We start from the raw sequence: 21,540 nt of genomic DNA, 5'->3' as shown, positions 1-21,540 counted from the left end.
GTTTTGTACATCTGCGTATTAGGAAATGACACCTGTGCCCTTATTGCCAACAGTGTTTGCGCATTTCAACAGCTCGTACAGTATCAAAGTTATTTCCATCTTTACACCTAACCACATCACAGACCCTTTTTTTGTCAAATTCTAATATCAAAAGAAAACAAATACGTTTTAAGCCCATAAGTAGAGCAGATTAAACTATCCAGATGTGAAAGCAGCTAATTACAGGCAAGTGTGTGAACATTAAAGGGCATCTAAATCAGTAGAGAAATGCATTTGTCATTCTATTTAGCTATTTGTCATTAACCCTTTTAAGTGGCAAGTGAATTTGTCAAAATAGGGATGAAAATTGACAAGCAAACATTTTTATTCATCATAATGACAGGTAATGTTTACCTTATATAGGAAATATAGGGGTGTATTCAATGCTCCCATTTTGCTTTTTTTTTCTGGCGAATTTGGCTTTACACTGAGCTTACATATTTATAAAATATTTTCTTTTCTTCTTGTTGTCTGCAAGTGTATTTTTTTATTATTTGAAAGATCTATATTATTTTTTTCCTTTCGAAGTGCCACATTAATATATTTTTTTTTTTGTGGCAATCCCCAAATCTCACTGTATATTCTACCCATGATTCACCTCTTCTTCCACCTTCGTTTGGAGCTACACAGCTTTTCACACAGATTTAGCTGCTTTGGAATTGTTTTTTTTAAGGCTAATTTGGGTTTTTCACACATATATCTACGAATAAATCCTCATATAACGCATTGGTCAATGCTGGCCATCAGGGGCGGCGAGCAGCTGACACCATGAATAGGGTGAACATGAGGCATGGCGAGGGGTAAAAAAATGGAGAATGCACAGCTAACAACACTGTGCTGTGCTCGCCGGAGCATTGCATACTGCTAATATCTTTTTTTACACAAAGTTAAACTTGATATACGCAAGTCTTTATTCAGCCTTAACTACTATGTAACATCATTTTTTATTTGAATTTTATATAACAAATGTGAGTGACGCTGGAATTTGTAGCCGATATTTTGAACATCTCTCACAGAGATGTTAGCACTCAAAGGGTTAATGTGCTGCACAGATTGTTTGCTTGCATTGCTTGGAAAGTTGCCGTTCTTTATTTTCTTCATTTTTTAAAAAAAATTGATAATTTCTTGTATAATTTGACTGTATTCAAAGTACAGGGCTAGTTCCAAGATCAAAAGAGATTATGTGTTATCATTCCGGACAAGATCAGAGAATTATCTTCTTTTAAAAAGTAAATTTAGGGTTATGTGAACATATTTAATGTTGGGATGTATATTTAAAGAGGGATTGTCACTAAATCTAAAAATATATTCTCAAGGCTCAAACATATGAAACACCTGCACAGTCAATTACAAAGCAGGCAGTTTTTTGATGGGATATTACAGCCTGCATGAATCATCATACAGGATGAGACAAGAAAAACTCACAGATTTTAAATTTTTATTCCAAAAGACATATTAAATGCTATTCAAAATGTTAGTAAATAATCATAATTGCATGGAATACAGTTTTAATTATGATCATTGTCATTTCTTAGCGTATAGCAGCCTTCAGTTCATGAATGGTTCTTGGTTGATGGCCCTGTTGGCTGTGTAGAGGTCTTTCATGAAGATGATGAGGATTGTTTTCCAATAATGAAAATTCTGCTGGTTACTGTAGTCAGAGAAATGAAAGTGAGCTTTGTCAATAAATTGCAGCTATAACGCTGGAAACGACCAGCCGGGTGATGCGAAAACTTCAGCGATAGACTACACATGTGCATAACGAATAAAGGACACCATCTGGATGATAATTTATGGAAAACCAGTTGAAAATAAACTGTATTCCATGCAATTTTATATTGTGTTCTAACATTTTGAATTTTGCTTTACTGTGAGTAAAGCTGTGCTGTGAGGTGAATGGAGGTGGGCAGTGATGGATGAAGGGTGCTGGGCTGTGATTGGAGCTGAGCTGTGATGTGATAGGAGAGGGTTGCTGTGAGGTGAAGGGAGGTGTGTAGTGATTCATGAAGTGTGCTGTACTGTGAAGGTAGCTTTGAGGTGTAGGGAGCTGTGCTCTGATCGGAGAGGGGTGCTGTAATAGATAAGAGGTGCTGTGCTGTGAGGGGAGCTGCGATATGATAGAAGTGTGCTGTAATATAATGGGTGAGGATGGCTGGGCTGAGAGGGGAATAGGGCATTGTGCTGTGATGGGTGCTGTGATGTGAGAGTAGCAGAGAGGGGGGACAAAAGACATGCCAAAGAAAAGAAAAAGGAAGAGCCAGCCACTGAAGAAACTCCACACTTCAACCTCTCTCAATGCCATGGTAGGTGGCTTTGGCTACCTTCACTTTCTAACCTTCCCTAGACCACCAGAGTTGTTGGATACTACGCTCAAAAGTGTAGGCTTCTGGCCTGTGGTGCATGTTATGCGGGCAGAGAGCCATTGTCCCTGGTAAGCGACCCGGGACATTCGGCCCCGATCACTGTTGGAGAATGTAAATATAAGGAGGCTCATGCCTTGGGCCTGCCTAAGTAAAGCCCCCTGATATTGCCATAGCCCAATTTTCATTTTGACTTCCAAAAAAATTATCAGTCCTAATTGAATATATCTACCCTAAGATTGAAAATATTTATTATAAACTCTATAATTAACTTGAAGTATAACTGATCTTCATAGCCCAATTGTCACAGCAAGGTGAGAGATGAGACTCCCAGCCTGTATTGTGGTTGGAGTTTTTAGTGTCTGCTCCCTCTACATCCAAGGATACTAAAAGAGCTTAAAGGGGAGCTGGTAAAACCAGAATCACAGAATTATTCAACCAGTCACTAGCTACTGGAGTAATCCCAGAGGACTGGAAAACAGTGAATGTAGTCCCACTGCACAAAAGTGGAAGAAAGGAAGAGGTAAGCAACTATCGACCAGTGAGCCTTACATCAGTAGTAGGAAAATTGATGGAAACACTCTTAAAACAAAGAGTTTTAGAATATCTCAAAACCAGCAATTTACAGGATCCGAAACAGCATAGGTTTACTGGGGGAATATCATGTCAAACAAATCTTATTGACTTTTTTGACTGGGTGACTAAAGTAATCGATCAAGGTGGGGCTGTAGATGTAGCTTATCTAGACTTTAGTAAGGCTTTTGACACTGTCCCACATCGCAGACTGTTAAATAAACTTGAAAGCTTGGGATTGGATTTTAAGATAGTTGAAAGGATAAGAGCGTGGCTACAGTACAGAAAACAGAGAGTTGTAATAAACGGAGTACAGTCAAAGGAGGGAAAGGTTACAAGTGGGGTACCCCAGGGATCTGTACTTGGACCAGTGCTTTTTAATATCTTTATTGGTGATATTGCAAATGGAATTGAGGGTAAAATGTCCCTTTTTGCAGATGACACAAAGATATGCAACAGGGTAGACACATCAGGAGGGGTAAAACAAATGATTGATGATCTAGGTAGATTAGAGGAATGGTCAAGAGCATGGCAACTACATTTTAATGCCAAAAAATGCAAAATCATGCACTTGGGTCTCAAAAATCCAAAGACTACATATAGTATAAACGGCACTATAATGGAAACTACTGAGGAAGAGAGGGATCTAGGTGTCACTATTTCAGGGGACTTAAAGGGGACTTAAAGGCAGGTAGGCAATGTAATAAAGCAATGAAGAAGGCAAGTCAGATGCTTGGTTGCATAGGGAGAGGTATCAGCAGTAGAAAGAAAGAAGTAATAATGCCACAGTATAGGTCATTGGTACGACCTCATCTAGAGTACTGTGTTCAGTTCTGGAGGCCATATCTTCAGAAGGATATAAATACATTAGAGACTGTACAAAGAAGGGCAACTTAAATGGTGCATGGCCTACATCACAAAATGTACCAGGAAAGACTAAAAGATCTTAATATGTATACTTTGGAGCAGAGAAGGGAAAGGGGGGACATGATAGAAACTTCCAAATATATCAAGGGCTTTAACAAGGTACAGGTGAGAGACATTCTTCACAGGAAGAGGACATGCACTGAAACTAGAGGGAGGAAGATTCAGGGGAAATTTGAGGCAGAATTACTTCACAGAAAGAGTAGTAGATAAGTGGAATAGCCTCCCATCAGAGGTGGTAGAGGCAAATACAGTAGTACAATTTAAACAAGCTTGGGATAGGCATATTGATATCCTTACAAAAAAAATAAGGATCATATATGGTTTGAGGTAACATGTTTAAAAAAGGGGCAGACTAGATGGGCCAAGTGGTTCTTATCTGCTGTCAAATTCTATGTTTCTGTTTATGTTTCTCTTTTCACGTCTTACTTGTATATTGTATCTCATTTGCTACAACAGACTGTTCAATGAATTATAGGAATCTAAGGCTTATATGATACTTTTTATTACATATCTAGAATATACAGTATAGAGTCCTGTGGGTTATCCATGGTTACACTGATATCTGCCCATCACTCCCCATAGCTGTTAGCCATGAATCTGAACTGAGGGCAGAATGGCGAGTCAGCGTGTTGGTGTTGGGCTTGCTGTAATTGTCATACTGAGAACGTGAGGAAATTCCCAAGTAGCTGACAACTTGATGTTGGCACTTGTCCCACACAAAGATGTGTTGACTCAACAGAAACAAAAAAAAGCTCACGTTTTATGTCCTGCCCACAAGCCTCATCCCACAGTAAACAAAACATCAGCAATAGTGTTACTGTAAAATGTTCTGTGCTCAAAAAGAACACAGTACACTTATTTGGCCTACAACAATTTATATAATCTATAGCTAGTTGTTTTCTTGTACTTTCTTTGCTTTATGTGCACCCTGAGAGTAATGTCTGGCAGTGGTTAGATTACGAATCATTTTTAAGATTAATTTACTCAGTTTCAAAGCCCTACATGACAAAGGCCCAAGGTACCTGAATCAGCTTCTGATTCTATACTGTCCCAGCCCATTACTGCGATCTGTAGATGAGGGACTTTTAGCAGTACCTAGAATCCCCCCTATAATTCAACTGGGGTCAAGTTTTTAGCCATGCAGCTCCGAATCTACGGAACTCACTACCCCGCACAGTTCAAAAGAATCCTTCAAATACAAACTTACTGTCACAAACCGCAGATCTTACCATCGGAAACATCGCTCATTACCATCTCGATGGTCGGTACTGCGTGAGAGGCCTGTCATCCGCATGGCTTCTGATGTGTGGCGCGATGTCCCCTGTGTCCCCGCGGTCAGTTGCCATAGTTCCCTGCCAAGCGCACGCCGTTCCCGGGCAGCATGGGTGCCGCCATGACACTCTCAAGTCAGCTGATTCCCCAGACCAATCCCCGCTGTCCATCCACGTCACCTCTGACCCACACACCTGTACCTGGATCAAGGTGTGTCCTCCTTTCCCAGCATTGATTGGTGCTACAGCTGGCAGCCAATCACAGACAAGCAAGGGGGATAAAGCCGGCCTGCGGCCTTCCTTCCTTGTCTTGAACAATTGCTTACCTGCTCTCAGTATTCTCCTGTGACAGAGAAGTTCCCAAGACTCCGAGATCTCCAGGCTCCCCTGTGATTCTCTCCAGCGTTACCTGCACCCGCTATACCTTCCTGGGTTATCCATCTCCAGAAGACTCCTGCCTTTCCACCTCTGCAGTCGAGTACAGGTGCCTCGCCATTACCACCATTGGCTTCCAAGCCTTTCAGCGACATTCTCCATCTTGTCCTGAACTAGCGACTGGCTCCGTCGACACCAGCGTCGACATTCAGCTGCTGTGCTCTATAGAGACTTTGCCACCTACGTCCTATTGCTCCAGCATATACCTGAGCCATCTACCAGCCGTCGGCACCATTGTCGGCACCACAGTCTACCTCAGTTGTCGACATCCTGTGCAATCCTCCGCAGTTTCCAGATTGCCTTTCCTTCTTCATTACTACCTCCAGTATCATCTCCCTTGCCTGCGTCCAGAGGACCAGGGCAGGGGGCCACGACCTGCCTGTCAGACGCAGCTAAGTCCAAAGTTCCTTGAGGGGCTCCCTGGTGAATACCGCTGGCAGGTTAGACTCCGCGCCCCTGTTCCTGGTCTCCGTCAACTCTCTGGTTCGCTGTGCCCTGATCTCCCCGTGTATGTCCTACATCAAACCTTCTGCCTTTGGCTCTCCAGCGCCCTCCACTGGTCCACCACGGTCACAGCCGGGAACACAGAACCCGCCTGCGTTGACACTTACTCATGAATTTCTGTAATTCTTTTAAGTATAGTTTATGAAAAGCTTTTTTGCACTTAATTGTTCCTGTACTGTATTACATTCATTCTATCTGTTAAGCGCCTTGATTCCTATTGGAGAAAGAGCGCTATATAAACAAAACTATTATTATTATTATTATTATTACTCTCTGGGCCAGTGCCAGAACCTCTGCACATCTACAGTTATCTACTTGTTGACAAAGTGGTTGTGTAATGCTGGCCTCACACACAGCCTGTGGTGTAGCAGTGCGTCCCCAATTATGGCATTCACAGGGTGCATATAGCATGTCTATAGCTCTAGAAAAGACGCACAATACAGGCCACATTAACCAAATTCACCAGACAACAGATTGGTGGAAATTAGTAAGTAATATGGGATGCATATGGATGACTGGCAATTGGGACGCCGCCTGCCAGGATACAGATGCCAGCATCCCGAAGGAGAGAATCCCGACAGGGGTCAGATAAGTATACTTACACTTTCATCACCTCTCTGCATCTAAAAACCCTATCGGGTTGGCCGGACCCTGGACAACTTTAATGTGTGCCACTAAATTGGGTCACAGTCAGTCTTCTGTGTCTTCTGTGTTCCAATCTGTCTATTTTGGCCATCAAATGTGTTTTCACATTGGTAAACAACCCTGCCACGTAGCACTGGTGCCAATAACAGCCCCAGCTCATGCGTTTCCAGCTTTGAAAGTTGCTTTGTGCTGGTAAGTTTACCTGCACTTGAAGGCCAGTTTCACTGAGGTCTCTTCCTATCCCCTTCAGCGCAATATTACATTAAAGGGATGTCAAATAATAATAATAATAAAAAAAAAACAATGGCTACGTTTGAGTGAAACTAAATTGTCTACATCTAAACTCTGCACTAGTGGCCAAAAGCTGTCAGCAATGTCTGTCTGTAATGCAAGAAGTTTAAAGAGCTCAGGAAAAGAATGGCTCGTAGCACCAGACACGGAAGATGACATCCAAAAAATGTTCCGCAATAGTAAATGAACTCTGCAAAAGAAAATAAAAGGATTATTTGTTTGGGATTGATGGATAATGAAGACTTTTGTGGAATGTGAAAAAGAAACATTCTTGATGCTTTCATGGAAGATGGCAATTTAGAGAGGGGTTCCTAGAACCATCACTTACAAGGTAAGTATGAGGTGATCATATTCCAGGAGCGTGTTTTACGTATCAGAAGAAATGGAGCTGCAAGAAAAACACACTAAAGCAACAGCCAGTTTTCTTTATTTCATTTCTAAGCGACCATTTCCATCCCCGATTTACATCATTCACGGGAGAGATATATTGTTTGCAAATTCAATGTTTATCGACTTGCTGTCCGAGTACTATGTTTGCATTTAATATGATATAGCTAACCAGTTTGTTGGATGAGATTGCCACTAATCAGTGGTCCTTCTTTCACTAAGAAAGCACAATCACATAAGTGCCTTCTGACATCACCACGAGAAGGGCTTGTAAACAATTTCATTGGTCATACAGGTTGAGTATCCGGTATCCGGACATCCCTTATCCGAATTATTCCAAAAACCGTGGTTTTTGGAATCATTCAAATTATTTTTTTTTTAACCCCCTAACCCTCTTTTCATACTTACCAAGTCCCCGGGCGTCCACAGCAGGCCTCCGGCATCTTCTCCAGGGTCTCCAGCGGTCCCAGGAATGCATTGCGCGAGTGTGCGCGCGCTGGTGACGTCACCGGTGCGCGCGCACACTCGCGCAATGCATTCCTGGGACCGCTGGAGACCAGGAGAAGATGCCGGAGGCCTGCTGTGGACGCCCGGGGACTGCGCGGACGCCGAGGGACCACCGGACACCATAAGGGGACAGGTAAGTATGGCTACAAAAAAATATTCCAAAAACCGGAAAATTCCCCTATCCGAAATGCTCGCGGTCCCGAGCATTTCGGATAGGGGATACTCAACCACAGGATCAAAATGGGGAGATGAAGCTTGATCATACAAAATATTTGTAAATTCCATGAGCTCCGTGCAGTACTTGTTTTCTAGTACATACCGGTAATCAAGTACTTGGGTCAAGGCACCTTATACAGTAAGGATGTTTACATTGTGTTGCTACTGCTCATTACATGTGACATTTTTTGGTTGCTGCGTCAATGCCTTAAATATATATATATATTTTTAACAAATCAAAAACAGAGAGGATAATGAATCATACCGTGTATCCGCCATTCCAAACTTCTGCAAGCAAAAAAATTAATCTGCTTTTCATTGCTTGTAATTTTCGACAAATTTATATATTTTGAAGTTCTAGACAAGCCTGGTAAAGGGCCAAAGATATTAACCCAACATCTCTGTGAGATGTGCAAGATATCAGCTAAAAATGCCAGCATCGCTTACATTTGTTATATAAATGAAACTAGAAAATGTTGTGTAAAAAAAAAAAGTTTATATTTCCTGTATAATGTAAATATTTCTGGTCATTATGATGAATACAACGGTTTGCTTGGCAATTTTCACACCAATTTTGACAAATTCACTCGGCGCTCAAAGGGTTAAACATATTTTGCATTTGCAAAAGATGTGTAAATGCGCTGCGCATGCACTGATTGGCGTTAGTTAGCTGCTGGTGAGGGGAATGGAGGAAAGTGTGAGCTGGGATGGGGAGTGATAACCAATGATTGAGCTGGGAACTTGTTGCTCACTGGAGGCAGAAGGAAGGTTAAGATGCCCATACACTAGTAAGATTTATCTTCAGATCTGTCTGGTTGGATCAAAAACATGGTTATGGATGAGTGACAGTTTGTCATTTGCTCTCATCCATAACCATGTTTTTGTTCCAACCAGACAGATCTGCAGATAAATCTGCGTGTGTATGGCCACCTTAAGACATATACTGTAAGGGTAAATTTACGAAAGCTTCTAAAAATGATGATGATGGCCATAGAAACCAATAAGATTCCATCTATAATTTCTGTATTGCATTTTAGAAAAAGATAGACAGAGGGCTAAATGTAATAGGGTGTGAGAATCAGAAAGTGAGTGGTTTTGGGAGAGTTTTCCTCATTTTTTAAAGTGGCAATCATTTACATTGTTTATTGTTGTGAGTCGTCCCCCCTTCAAAAAAAAAAACAACAACAACAAAAAAACATGTTGCACATTGGTCATGCAGTGATTTAAATCTCACCACACAGGAATCTTATAGACACCCAAAAAATCTTAATCATTTAATTGAATTGTGCTGACAGCATGAAAAGGGATCTGTAGGTATGCTTGGTGCCTTCCATGCAGACAAATGACTCGGTGTGGAGAGATGATATTTGAGTTGCCGGTTCTCAGTACAGAATTTCCTCAGATTAGGACTAGTTCTTTGAGAATCTTAATTTGGACTAAGTGCTGAGTCAGATTAGAAGTCAACAGTTAAATACATATCAAACCGATAAACGAGCAGCCACGCAATCATTTTGCATCGATGGTGCAGACGGAGAACACATTTAATGCTTTCTAAAAGAAATACAACCAAGATAACCTTTGAATATGTTTTGTAAATATAAAAATAAGAGTGATAATTCCTATAGTTGTTTTTCCTGTAACATTTGCTGCACAGTATAATTTTTACTTTGTCGATATGAAGACTATTTGGCAGAAACTAAATATCTTATTAAACAACGGTCGCAAAGTGCAAATCATTATATATTTATCCATATGAATTGCGTATAGAACTTTATTGCATGTAAAAATGGCACATCAAGTGCCAGATCGTATGTGAGCCTCCGGGGGAGCTCACGGGAAATTGGGTCAAGTCGGACAAGTGTTTGGGGCCTTTATGCTCTCTCTCTGCACATGTCACATTTGGACATTTGGGGGCGTAACACCTTGGTTTTCCTGGGAGTGCCAAGTTGGGAGGGAGGGCCACTGACGTCTAGACTTAAGGTGTCCATACATTTACAGATCGATTGTCAGATTGGGCTGGTTGGAACAAAAACCTGGTAATATCTGAATGACAGTTTTTGGCAGTTTTCCAGCATTTCAAAGCAAACAGTCAACTGTCATTTGCTCTCATCCATTACCAGGATTTTGTTCCAACCAGCCCAATCTGACAATCGATCTGTAGATGTATGGCCACCTTTACTCAGCGCTGCAAGCAGGGGGGGGGGAGAAATAATTTGATAGTGAGGGATTTCCCCCCTGTGTACATGGCTGCGAACGCATTTGCAGCTGTGTACATGGGCGGGGGAGGGAGCGTGGCGGGGCTTGCTGATTGGGTCCATTAGTACATGTCCTCTACTGTTCTCTATATGAAATGTTCTCTTCCTTTCCGTAGTTTGTTTTATTGGTCTATGGGTGTATACAGTATAGAACAGCTGGAAGACGTTTTGTTTTCTTGCTGTACATTACAAGCACATATATTACATACATAGTCACCTGGGCTGCACCTTTACTTCTACTTCCCTTTCTTGTTTTGGTTTTCAGTTGCAAGAAATATTCCGGAAGAAAAATGAAAAGAAGGAGCGGAAAGGGAATGAGGAGAAGTGCGCACAGCTGGTAATGTACCTCACACACCATACAGACCAGAAACACTTCTACTGTATCTCCTGGCTGTAGGGGAAACATAGGGAGTGGGTGAGCACAGGTATCGGGGGGCCTCAGTTTCAGCAGGCAGAGAGGTAATGGAAATGGCCCGGCATCAATATTCATTTTACAGTTTCAAATAAGAGCCCGCTGGTATGTGAGGATAGCTGGAAGTGAAGGAGAAGGAAAAAATGTGTTTTTATTTTTTTTTTATATGATCTTTATTAAATTTTTCCCTCTTTTACAATTCATAAAAACAGACAAGTAACAAGCTTTTCATTATCAAAAGAAGATATGAATGTCTTCAATATATACTTTATCATCAATTTACTTGTCTCTTAAATAATACTAACAACATTTAACAATACTAACATGTATACATACACATAGCCTGCCTTCCTACATGATTGGGGTTTTTAATTACGTACTTTGTAACTAATTATCTGACAACGACAGAAAAAAAAAAAAAAAAAAGAAAAAAGTAAACCGAACCAAAAGACAATTTCTTACTTCACCAACAGCCTATCTTTATGTTATTTTGATACCCTTCATTAAATATGTGTTTATGCTATAGTGCATCTGTAACCAATGCAAGCTTTAGTTTTAAGAACATTTTACTAACCCATGCCAACTACTCCACTTCTCTCGTTCTGATTCCTTAATAAAGTGCCTATGACAAACTGACCTTAATTTTTTGCCCTAACACTATGAGCCGTGTTTTTTTTTTTTTTTTTTTAAGAAGTGACTAACCTTAGCCCCGCCTATTTATATATACCTTACTTCTAATGTACATAGTGAGATTACCCCTCCCCCTTCCCCCACCCACCCTCCCATTCCCTCCCCCCCACCTCTATTGATTGTGAGTACTCTGTGTGCATTTTATTTTGTGCATCTTTATCGTGTATAAATAAAGATTTTTTTTTTTTTTTTTTTTTTATATATATATTTCTAATATTTTTTTTTCCTCCCAAACTTTAAGTGTTTCCGTGTATTAGGGCCCCATTGGGCATGTTATTGTTTTTTATAAAATTTAGTCCTAAACCAACCCTCCCATATTTCAAAAAACTTTTTTGTGGTTTTACGTGTGACGCTTATATATCTCTCGTGTTCGCTAGTTTGATTCACCAAATTAATCCATGCTCTAGTTTCAGGACCAGTCTTAGCCATCCAAGAGCGTGCAATGATTACTTTAGCCATTGTACACAAATTTATGGCCAGTTGTTTTTTACCAGACGTAAGTTTATCATTTTGCCACACCCCCAAAATATATGCCAGAGGGGAGTCATTTTGCAACGGAATACCACTTTGTGCCATTATTTGCTCTATCTCTTGCCAGTATTTCCGTACTATTCTACATTCCCAAATTAAGTGAAAAAAGCCACATTGCAATTCATCACATTTGGGACATTTATTAATATAATTGGGCGCAAATTTACTAATTTTTTCAGGGGTCATATACGTTCTATGTAAAATATTGAACTGTATTTGTTGGGCTCTAGTGGAGTTAGTTGCAGTTGTAATGGATTTAAGTGCGATTTTCCATGTTTCTTCATTAATCCCGGTAATCTCCGTTTCCCACTTAACCCTAAGTACAGCGAGATTTTCATCTTGTATATTCTCCAACAAGAATTGATAACATCTTGAAATTATTTTATCCTTTCCTAACTTATTTAGAAACATTTTAACTGGAGAGTCCTTTAAACTAATGCCATCCCGCCCACTCTGAAGTGAAAGCGCACTCCGCATTTGTAAGAATCTAAAAAACATTTGTTTTGGGAGTCCAAACTCATCCTGCATCAGCGTGAAGGGCTTCATATTATTATTACTGTAGACTTGGCCAATGGACATTATTCCATATTGATTCCATATTCGTACTACTTGCTGATCTCTAATTATTTCAGTACCATTTAAGGAGAACAAGAATGTATCAGGATCAATGTCACTTATCCTCTGATTCTTACTGACCCTCTGCCATACTTTCCTAGCCTGTACAATTAAGGGGACCTGGATTTTAATTTTCGCTTTTGTAAGTAGTACCTGTAATGGCGTATGCCTCGGAGCCACTATTGCCAAAAGTTTTTATAATGACCAATGTACTCAGTAAGTGAATATAACATCTGGAATGAGTGTGACTTGCTGAGGGGGACGGTATTTGCCTTAAAGCAGGTAAGTGAATAGAACATGTTACTATAGGTGAAAGAAAGAATTCGAGGTTTTGCTCATAATTCAGTAAGTCTGCAGCCAGACTATCATATATTGGGCACAATTCAGGCCAAATTACACATCTGCAAAGTTGCAGATGACTGCGAATGGTTAGCCACTTCCCAGACAGAATGAAACCCCACCCTGTGGAAATCTGCGGGTGAACTGCAAAAATATCGCTATCATGTTCCATATCGCTATGCTGTCACACATCCATGCGCAATTCACTCACCATCAAATTATTTTCTCTGTCTGTGCAAATGTGAGTATGTCCGACCCTTCCACAACTCTACGGCGGAGACAGGCTGATCGCCACACACCCTTTCTTAGAACGCTTAGGCATCTTTTTTTACACTCCCAGAAAATGGCTGGGTACCACCCCCAATTGCTGACTTCCTGTCCATTAAATTGTGGGAGGATTGCAACTAGATATTTTTTCTATTTCCGACGCTATATTGGCTCAATCCATACACATTCACAGTCATTCGATAACTGAGCAGATTGGGAATTTGCACAATAGCAATCAACTCTCAATCAGACCCTTTGTTCTATATAATAAAAATCGTACCTAAAGATTTCTTCAGAAAAGTTTTTATTTAAAAAAAAATAAATAATGTGGATGTGGATATACTTAATAGTGCAATCCCATATTGTTGTTGTACATGCATACATCATTTTTATCGGATGTCCTCATATAATTGGCGAGACTTACATGGCGGCTGCTCCAAGGCTAGCTTACCTAGCAGCCTGTTCCCTACTGTCCCACCCGATTACTGCGATCTGTAGATGAAAGACTTTTAGCAGTACCTAGGATCTCCCGTAATTCATCTGGGAGTCGAGCTTTCAGCCATTCAGCTCTGGCTTTATGGAACTCACTTCCCAGCACAGGTCGAGAGACCCCCACTCTAGAATGCTTCAAAAACACACTCAAGACTTTCCTGTTTACTCAAGCATTTCCTTCATTCAGTATTGTTTATGAAAAGATGTTCTGTACTTCATTGTTACTGTACTGTATTACATTCATTCTGTCTGTTACGCGCCTTGAGTCCTATTGGATAAAGAGCGCTATGTAAATACAATTATTATTATTATTACCTGGAACACATTTATATTTCAGCATTGAAGGCCTTCCTCCCCCTGTGATGACAGGGGAAATAGGTCTGGACAAATGCCTACAAAACAGGCACTCCAAAATCTGTCTACTCACTGCAGCATTGTATGTTGTATGTCTATTTAGTTATTGTTGATTTTATTATTTATTTACAGTTTCTTATATAGCGCAGCATATTCCGTTGTGCTTTACAGTTGGATGTCTATATAGACTGCACTAGATTTATGAGAGCTAGAACCTGATTGATTGTTATGGTTGATACCTCAACTTGTCCTCTTTAGGAAGACTGATAAATCTCCCAAATAGTTACAATTGTCAGCTGATGATTTCGTGGCCATGATGTGTCCACAGTTTCTTTTTAAACCTTTTAACCTCAGCCAAATCTCTGAGTCTATGTTATTAATTGGTCCATTCATTATGTACTATGGAGTGGCAGTGCTAATTTTGCATCTAGATCGGTGTGAGTTGCATCGGTGGGTACTAAAATACAAATTCAACATTGCTCTGGTGCAGGGACAACCGATCTGAAGATGACCTGTCCATATCAGCCCTAACGCTGCTTCTTCTGTAGTAGTAGATCTGTGCACTACTTACTAGGTCTGACCAGTGCAGTATGGAGATACCTGACCTTCTGCGGGGAGATATGAGATTCCACATCCAAGAACTCCTTCCCATAGGGAGCAGTGGGGGTTTGGGAACTGTTGCTAACTGAAGCTGGCAACAGTATTTACAGGGTGAGGAAAAAATCTCCCAGATTTTAAAGAAACAAAACAGGCATGGTAAATGCAACGGTACGCCCGCCCACCATCGCACACTGCGTGCATTCGCACGGGCTGCAAATGGTTGTTTAACATAAACATCCATTTGCAGGCTGTGGGGGAACACCCACATCATTCGATGGTCGCTGACGTGGAAGGTCCACGCATATCTAAGGTTACTCACAGGTGACCTTAGATATGCGTGGATATTCGGCAGGAAGTGGGCAGGCAGCTCACATCCGGTAATGTTAGCTGCCCGCCCCCGGCACCCACGCCACGGGCTGATTACCATGGGAATGCTCAGCGTTTTCATGGGAACGCCCATGAAATGCTGGGCGTTCCTAAGGGCTAGTCCTCCGGCCCACCACCCCACGACCCCTCCCCCCCGCAGTCTTTGGTGTGTGCGTCCGGTGAACAGTCTGTTTGCCATGGCCGCACGCACTTAGTGTATGCACATACGCAGAAATGTGCATATGCCCACCATCGGTCCCCCGTGCGAACACACAGGGGATGCAAAGGGATTATATTATATATTTATTATATTTTAGTATATAATGTAAAAGTGTGTGGAGTATAGTTTATTCTCAATTGGTTTTCAATATGATGTCATCCAGATATTGGACTATTTGTGATACAATTGTGTAGTTGTTTTCCAGGGCCGGTGCAAGGCATCTGGATGCCCTAGGCAAAGCTACCCCTGCGCCGCACCCCCCCCTCCACGGAGGAAGCAATCAGGGGGGGGGGGGGGGGTAGGAGTGGTAGAATGAAGCAGACGGGGGGGCGGGGGGATAGTGGAAATATGCAAAAATCGCAAGGGGGGGGTGAGGATACTTGCAGGTGGAGTGGTAATATGAAGCGAATGCATGGGGTGTAATATTCTCCAATTGTATATATAAATTGTTAAGTGCTGCAGAAACCTGGCTCACCTGCTGTGCTCAGGGTCTGAGGCTGAGCTGCTCCTCACTGTAGAGCGCCGGGCGCACATCCTCCTGCCGCTGTATACACAGGGGACACACCAAGCACTCCTGTCAATGCCCCTTCCCCCCCCGCCCTCCGGCAGCACCGAGGAACTTTTGAAGGGGCTTGAATTATAGCCGGGTGTAGAGGGAATGCCCCACGCCGGCCACTTCATCCCACTAATAGCTCCGCAGCTCCGTCACTTAGGGCAGACAGAGTGTGATGCTGCTCTCACCTAGGCTGTGTGCGCACAAGGTAACAGGTGTCAATACTGCTGCTGTGCGCATGGGGGAGAGCCCGGGGCTGCCATGTACCTAGGATAGCTCTTTAGCAGAGTGCTGCATCGGTGAGATGCATGGCGCGGTGGCCAGATAAATACAATATATACAGCAGGTACAACTAGCTAGCTGTGTACTGTATCTCACATACTAGCACAGGGTTGCCTACCTGACCCTCCATTCATGCGCCGGACGGGGCGGGGGCTGAGCAGCAGGAAGTATCAGGCACCAGAGCCCAAAGAGCTCCTCAGCCAGCCTCTTCCTGCTCCTGAAGCTGTATAACTGGAAGCCAGAAACCGCTTCCCCAGCAGGGCAGCGAGGGGGGTGGGCGGGTGTCAGATGCTTGATTAATGCACTCATTCTTAATTTCTGCCCCGCCATCTACCACCCGCAAACCGCAAAACATATTACAAAAAAAAAAAAACCTGCTTGGAGAAAAGAGGTAGCTCAAGTGCGCCCTCCAGTGCCAGACGCCCTAGGCAGCTGCCTAATGCTGCCTAGTGGTAGCGCCGGCCCTGTTGTTTTCACATCACTCGACTGGTTATTTCCAGCATTATCACTGCAATTTCTTGACAAAGCTCAGTTAAATTTGCCATTTGCTGTACACCAAGAAATGACAATCTCATAATCAAAACTAATGGAAAATAAACAGTGTTCCATGCACGTTTAGAATATGTACTACATTTTCTATGCCTTTGTTTGTTAACCTGTAAAATTTGGGAGGATTTGTTTGCCTCCCCTTGTATTTTCAGAGCCTGGTGAATTAAGGACCCCACACTAATATGTGGGAATGACATTCCAGATTGGGACTGAGAGGTAACCAGGATGTGTCTTTGATATCTCCTGCATTACCATTATAAAGTATGGCCCCATTACTTGCAGAAGTAAGTACAAATGTCACGGGATAATGAATAGGTCCCTAAATAAGTCCTCAAACCAATACTTTCATAGCTGAGACTCTAGCGCTGTAACATTCTATAACATATAAATGCAGAATGTGTTAATGACCTCATAGCATTGGGTAGTATAAGCTGATAAAAGCTTAATTACAAAATGTTTAATACAAGTGAAGAGACTGTATAAGTACTTTGGAATCACCGGGATTATGGTGCTTGTGGCAACACTTCTTGGTTTTGCTAAGTTATGATTTACAATAACCATAAGCACAGCAGAAAGTTTAATATCATTGCAAGTTAGCAGAACATCAACATGTGTCTGCCCGTCCTCATATCTAACTGTTCTATTAAATATAGCACAGCAGAAAGATTTATCTTCCATGCATTATGCCTGTTCCTTAGTACGTCATCGCAACAATAACTACAGGGAAACTTTTATTCTAGAAACTCTTTAAATAAACTGTCTGGAGTTCATTACTCCGTTGTATATTGTTTTTTTGTTTGTTTACCCACAATAGGACAGATGTATTATCTCATGTATGCTCCAGCTGTTTTGTACAGTAGGAAAAGGCCAAGTGAGAATATACTTTTTTTTTTGTTTTTTGGTAGAACAAATATTGAATACTGGTTTAATGTGGGGCAGAGGACATTTTTCCCCTATCTTATGAATTCCTCCTTTTTTTATAATGCTAGAACCACCCACAGGAAATCCAAAATCTAACTTAAAAAAGGAATCCTGTAAGATAGAAAGCAAAGGGGTCTTTTTATCAATTTGTCTAGTTTGGACCTTTAAATAGTAATTTGAAATTGCCACATATCGCAGCGATAAGACATTCTTATTTTTATCATTAAGGACGCACTTGTGCAGAAAAAAGAAATAAGCAGAGGAGCCGGCTGGGAAGGGATTAGGACAGTGGTTCTCAAAGCTGGTCCCCAGGACCCCAGTAGTTCACGTTTTCCTGACCACCCAGCAGGTGCTCAGGGTTATTACCAACTGTCACATCCACAGGGGAGCTGAAAACATGACCTAGGGCCAGATGTATCAAGCTTCAAAAAGTGATAAAATGTAGAGTGATAAACAGCCAGCCAATCAGCTCCTACCTGTTATTTTTCAAATCCAGCCTGTGACATGGCAGGTAGGAGCTGATTGGCTGGCTGTTTATTACTCTACACTTTATCACTTTTGAAGCTTGATACATCTGGCTCCTAGGGCCTAATTCAGACTGGATGGCAAAGCAATTTTTGCTCTAATGAATAAAACCATGTTGCATTGCAGGTGGGGCAAATGTAACATGTGCAGAGAGCACATGCTCTCTGCACATGCTACATTTGCCCTACCTGCAGTGCAACATGGTTTTATCCATTGTTAACTTTGCAATCCAGTCTGAACAGTCGCCTGCAGTCAGGGCCAGATTGCCAATGGGTTGGATGGAGCTGCAGCTTCAGGCCTCCACATAAATGTAGGCCCACCACCATGACACCATGATGATCCCCAGCTGGCCACATGGTTGGTCATAAATCACAAGCATTACAATTGCATTTCTATTTTCCACACATTTTTGCAATTTGTGGAGACATTTGGACTTAGTGTATGTGTCCTACATGCCAACATGGCATTGACCTCACCTCCTCCACTTCTCATAATAGGCCATTCAATATTTTAAGCTCCGTGCCTATGGGGCCTTAATCCGGCCCTGCATGCAGTGCACATGGTTTTGTCCATTAGAGAAAAAATGTCCTTTGCAATCCAGTCTGAATTAGGTCCCGGGTTTGGAAAGCACTAAGGGCCTTATTCTAGTTCACTCTTTCTGACAAAATCCTTCTTAGATGGACAAAACCATGTGCACTGCAGGTGGGGCAGATGTTACTTGTGCAGAGAGAATTAGATTTGGATGGGGTTTTTCTTCAAAGTGAGATCTATATTGCAGTGTAAAAATAAAGCAGTCAGTATTTACCCTGCACAGAAATAAAATAACTCACCCAAATCTAATTCTCTTTGCACATTTTACATCTCCCCCCCCCCCCCCCCCACAGTGCACATGGGAGGTTATTCTGGTTGGTGCAGATAAATCCGCGTGCGTTCGTGCCGCCGATGTTTTGTGTTTGCGCATGTGCAGAGGCATATCTGCGTATGTGCGGAAGGGACATACGTCCAAATTCCGCATGAATTGTTTACACTACGAACAGGGGGAGGAGAGGGGCGTGAAGGGCTGTTTGGGCTCATTACCATATGTGTACACCCCGCGTTTCATGTGCGTTCCCATGAAAATGCTGGGCGTACGTATGGTAAGACGGCCGTGACGCACGTGTAGGGGGCGGACATATGACATTGACAGATGTCAGCTGCCCGCCCAGATCCCTGCTTTTCCACTGAGAAATGCCCGAGTGGTCTGAGCACGCGGGTGCTGCCTTACCACTCGGGCCTGCATTCGATGGTCTGCGACCATCGAATTATGGGGGAGGTTCCCAGAGATTGAAGAGGTGTATACCTGAGAAATCCACTCGTGCTCTGTGCGGTCAGCGGATTACCGCATTCAGACGCAGTGAGCGATCCGTACGAAAGGTGGGGTTTAGGACGCTCGGTCCTGGCCGCATATTCGGATCCGGCCGCACCGACCAGAATAAGGCCTATGGTTTTGTCCATCTAAGAAGGATTTTGTCAGAAAGAGTGAACTAGAATAAGGCCCTAAATGAGGAGATCCTTTCCCCCAAAACTTGTAAAAGTTTGTTTGCCAATGTGTAATTTATAATGGACCTAATGGAAATATTTTAAATGTCAGATTTACAAGTGAGATAAGAAAGGGCTGCTTATCAATCATACATCCTTAAATGTTTAAGGAACCAATGACACCATGAGGCCTATGTTCTATTTATTACTCCCTATTTCCTAGTGATTCTTACAGTCTCATGAATAGCAAATTAAATATTATTTCTGCTCTAAAAATGGTATAGATAGATAAGAAGCCAGTTTGTATTCGCTCGCTAACTGATGCGAGATTTCTCCCATCATTACCCGCTACAGTATGTACCCGCAGTGGAAATTTAAACATCACTGCCCACCAATGTTTATTAATAATAGGTGGTAACGTATAGATTACTGGCGCAGGCCAGCAATGTATATGTTACCGCCTATTATTAATAAACATTTGTGGGCAGTGGTGTTTAAATATACATTGGTGGCAGTGGGCATATAAATATATACATTTTGGTGGGCAGTGGGCATATAAAAAGATATACTTTGCTGGGCAATGGGCATATTATAATATATACATTGCTGGTCAGTGGGCATAGAAAAATATATATATATATTGGTGGGCCAAAATATCTGACTAAAATATATATATATTTTTTTTAACAATAGGGGGGTGGGGGGCCCTTCCTATTTTGTCAGTCCTGGGCCCCACAATTTCTGATGGCAGCCCTGCTGGAGATTTCTTACCAAATCTCTCACTTTATGAATCTCTCATAAATTTCCCCCTACATTACAAAAAGGAAAAGGCAATTTCAGACTAACCAAGGTTATGTCTGGCGGGGATTAAAAAAGGCAATGACTCAGTACCAATATAAACAGTAAACACCCAGGTAAGAGCAACTTAATAGTGGACATGCCCCGAACAGGTCATGTTACTGAGTGTTAAGATACAATAGGTAAGTGGGCCTAAGTAACAGACATTAATATCTAAACTCTGGTACAATTACCAACCTCATGTCATAGAAAAAATAAGAATGTTAAATATACTATAAAATGGGTATTGGTAATTGTGTCGACACATATTAGGTCGACATGGCTAAAGTCGACAGGGTTGGACGGTCGACACAGCATTAGGTCAACAATGAAAAGGTCAACATTAATTTTTCCTGTTTTTTTTTTAGTCGTGAATGTCAACATGGACATCATCAGAGTGTACCGCTGAGCTCACCATGCTTCGCGCACAATATTCTATTCTCCCTCCACGCCCTAGTGGATGGTAGGTCATCGAATACCTCTTGTCAGCACGTGTCAGCTAAAAATAATATGAAAACCTCATGTCGACCTTTTGACTGTCAACCTAATGCCTGTGTCGGCTTTTGACCCTGTCGATCTTAGCCATGTCAACTTAAGCCATGTCTACCTAATGACCGTATCGCCTATAGAATTCCTTTCAATAAACTAAAAGCACCCATACCTGACTGATAACCAGTAAATGTACTTAATAGCTGTGATACATATAATCACGTTTTAAACTGTTTAAAAAAAAAAAATGATTTTATATTTTTATAAATATATATATTAAATATTCCCATTAGTTTTGCAACATATTTATCTTGAATGTTATTATAGCAAATGTAAGATATTGAAAGCTGCTCAAGGGACTGTATCAGTGAAAGAAAAACAACAAATGTCTCCCATCCTGTGGGAAATCAGTGTGCACAAGTACATTTGGTAAGTGGGATTCGATTCTTCTATTTGGGACCACCCAACGTGTGTAATAGTGTCAGCCATCTGAGCAATACAGCAGTTAGCTGGAGTATAATAACTGCGCTGTTACAGTTGTACACTTGTCAGCTTTAGCACCACATGGAA

The 21,540-nt window shown here is 41.7% G+C and overlaps 1 protein-coding gene across 3 annotated transcripts in view; it reads left to right on the top strand.

Moving 5' to 3' along the window:
• Positions 1-21,540, top strand: part of MICU3 (mitochondrial calcium uptake 3) — a 131,905-nt gene that overhangs the window by 67,688 nt on the left and 42,677 nt on the right. For all 3 annotated transcript variants that reach the window (XM_083169858.1, XM_083169849.1, XM_083169840.1), the window contains exon 7: positions 10,676-10,747. In XM_083169858.1, coding sequence (XP_083025984.1) covers positions 10,676-10,747 — 72 coding nt within the window. The remainder of the gene's footprint in view (positions 1-10,675; positions 10,748-21,540) is intronic.

The sequence above is a fragment of the Crinia signifera genome, chromosome 1, assembly GCF_055691185.1.
Source record: "Crinia signifera chromosome 1, ASM5569118v1, whole genome shotgun sequence".
NCBI lineage: Eukaryota > Metazoa > Chordata > Amphibia > Anura > Myobatrachidae > Crinia > Crinia signifera.
The sequence above is the reverse complement of the archived record's forward strand: the minus strand, read 5'-3'. Positions and strand labels throughout refer to the sequence as shown.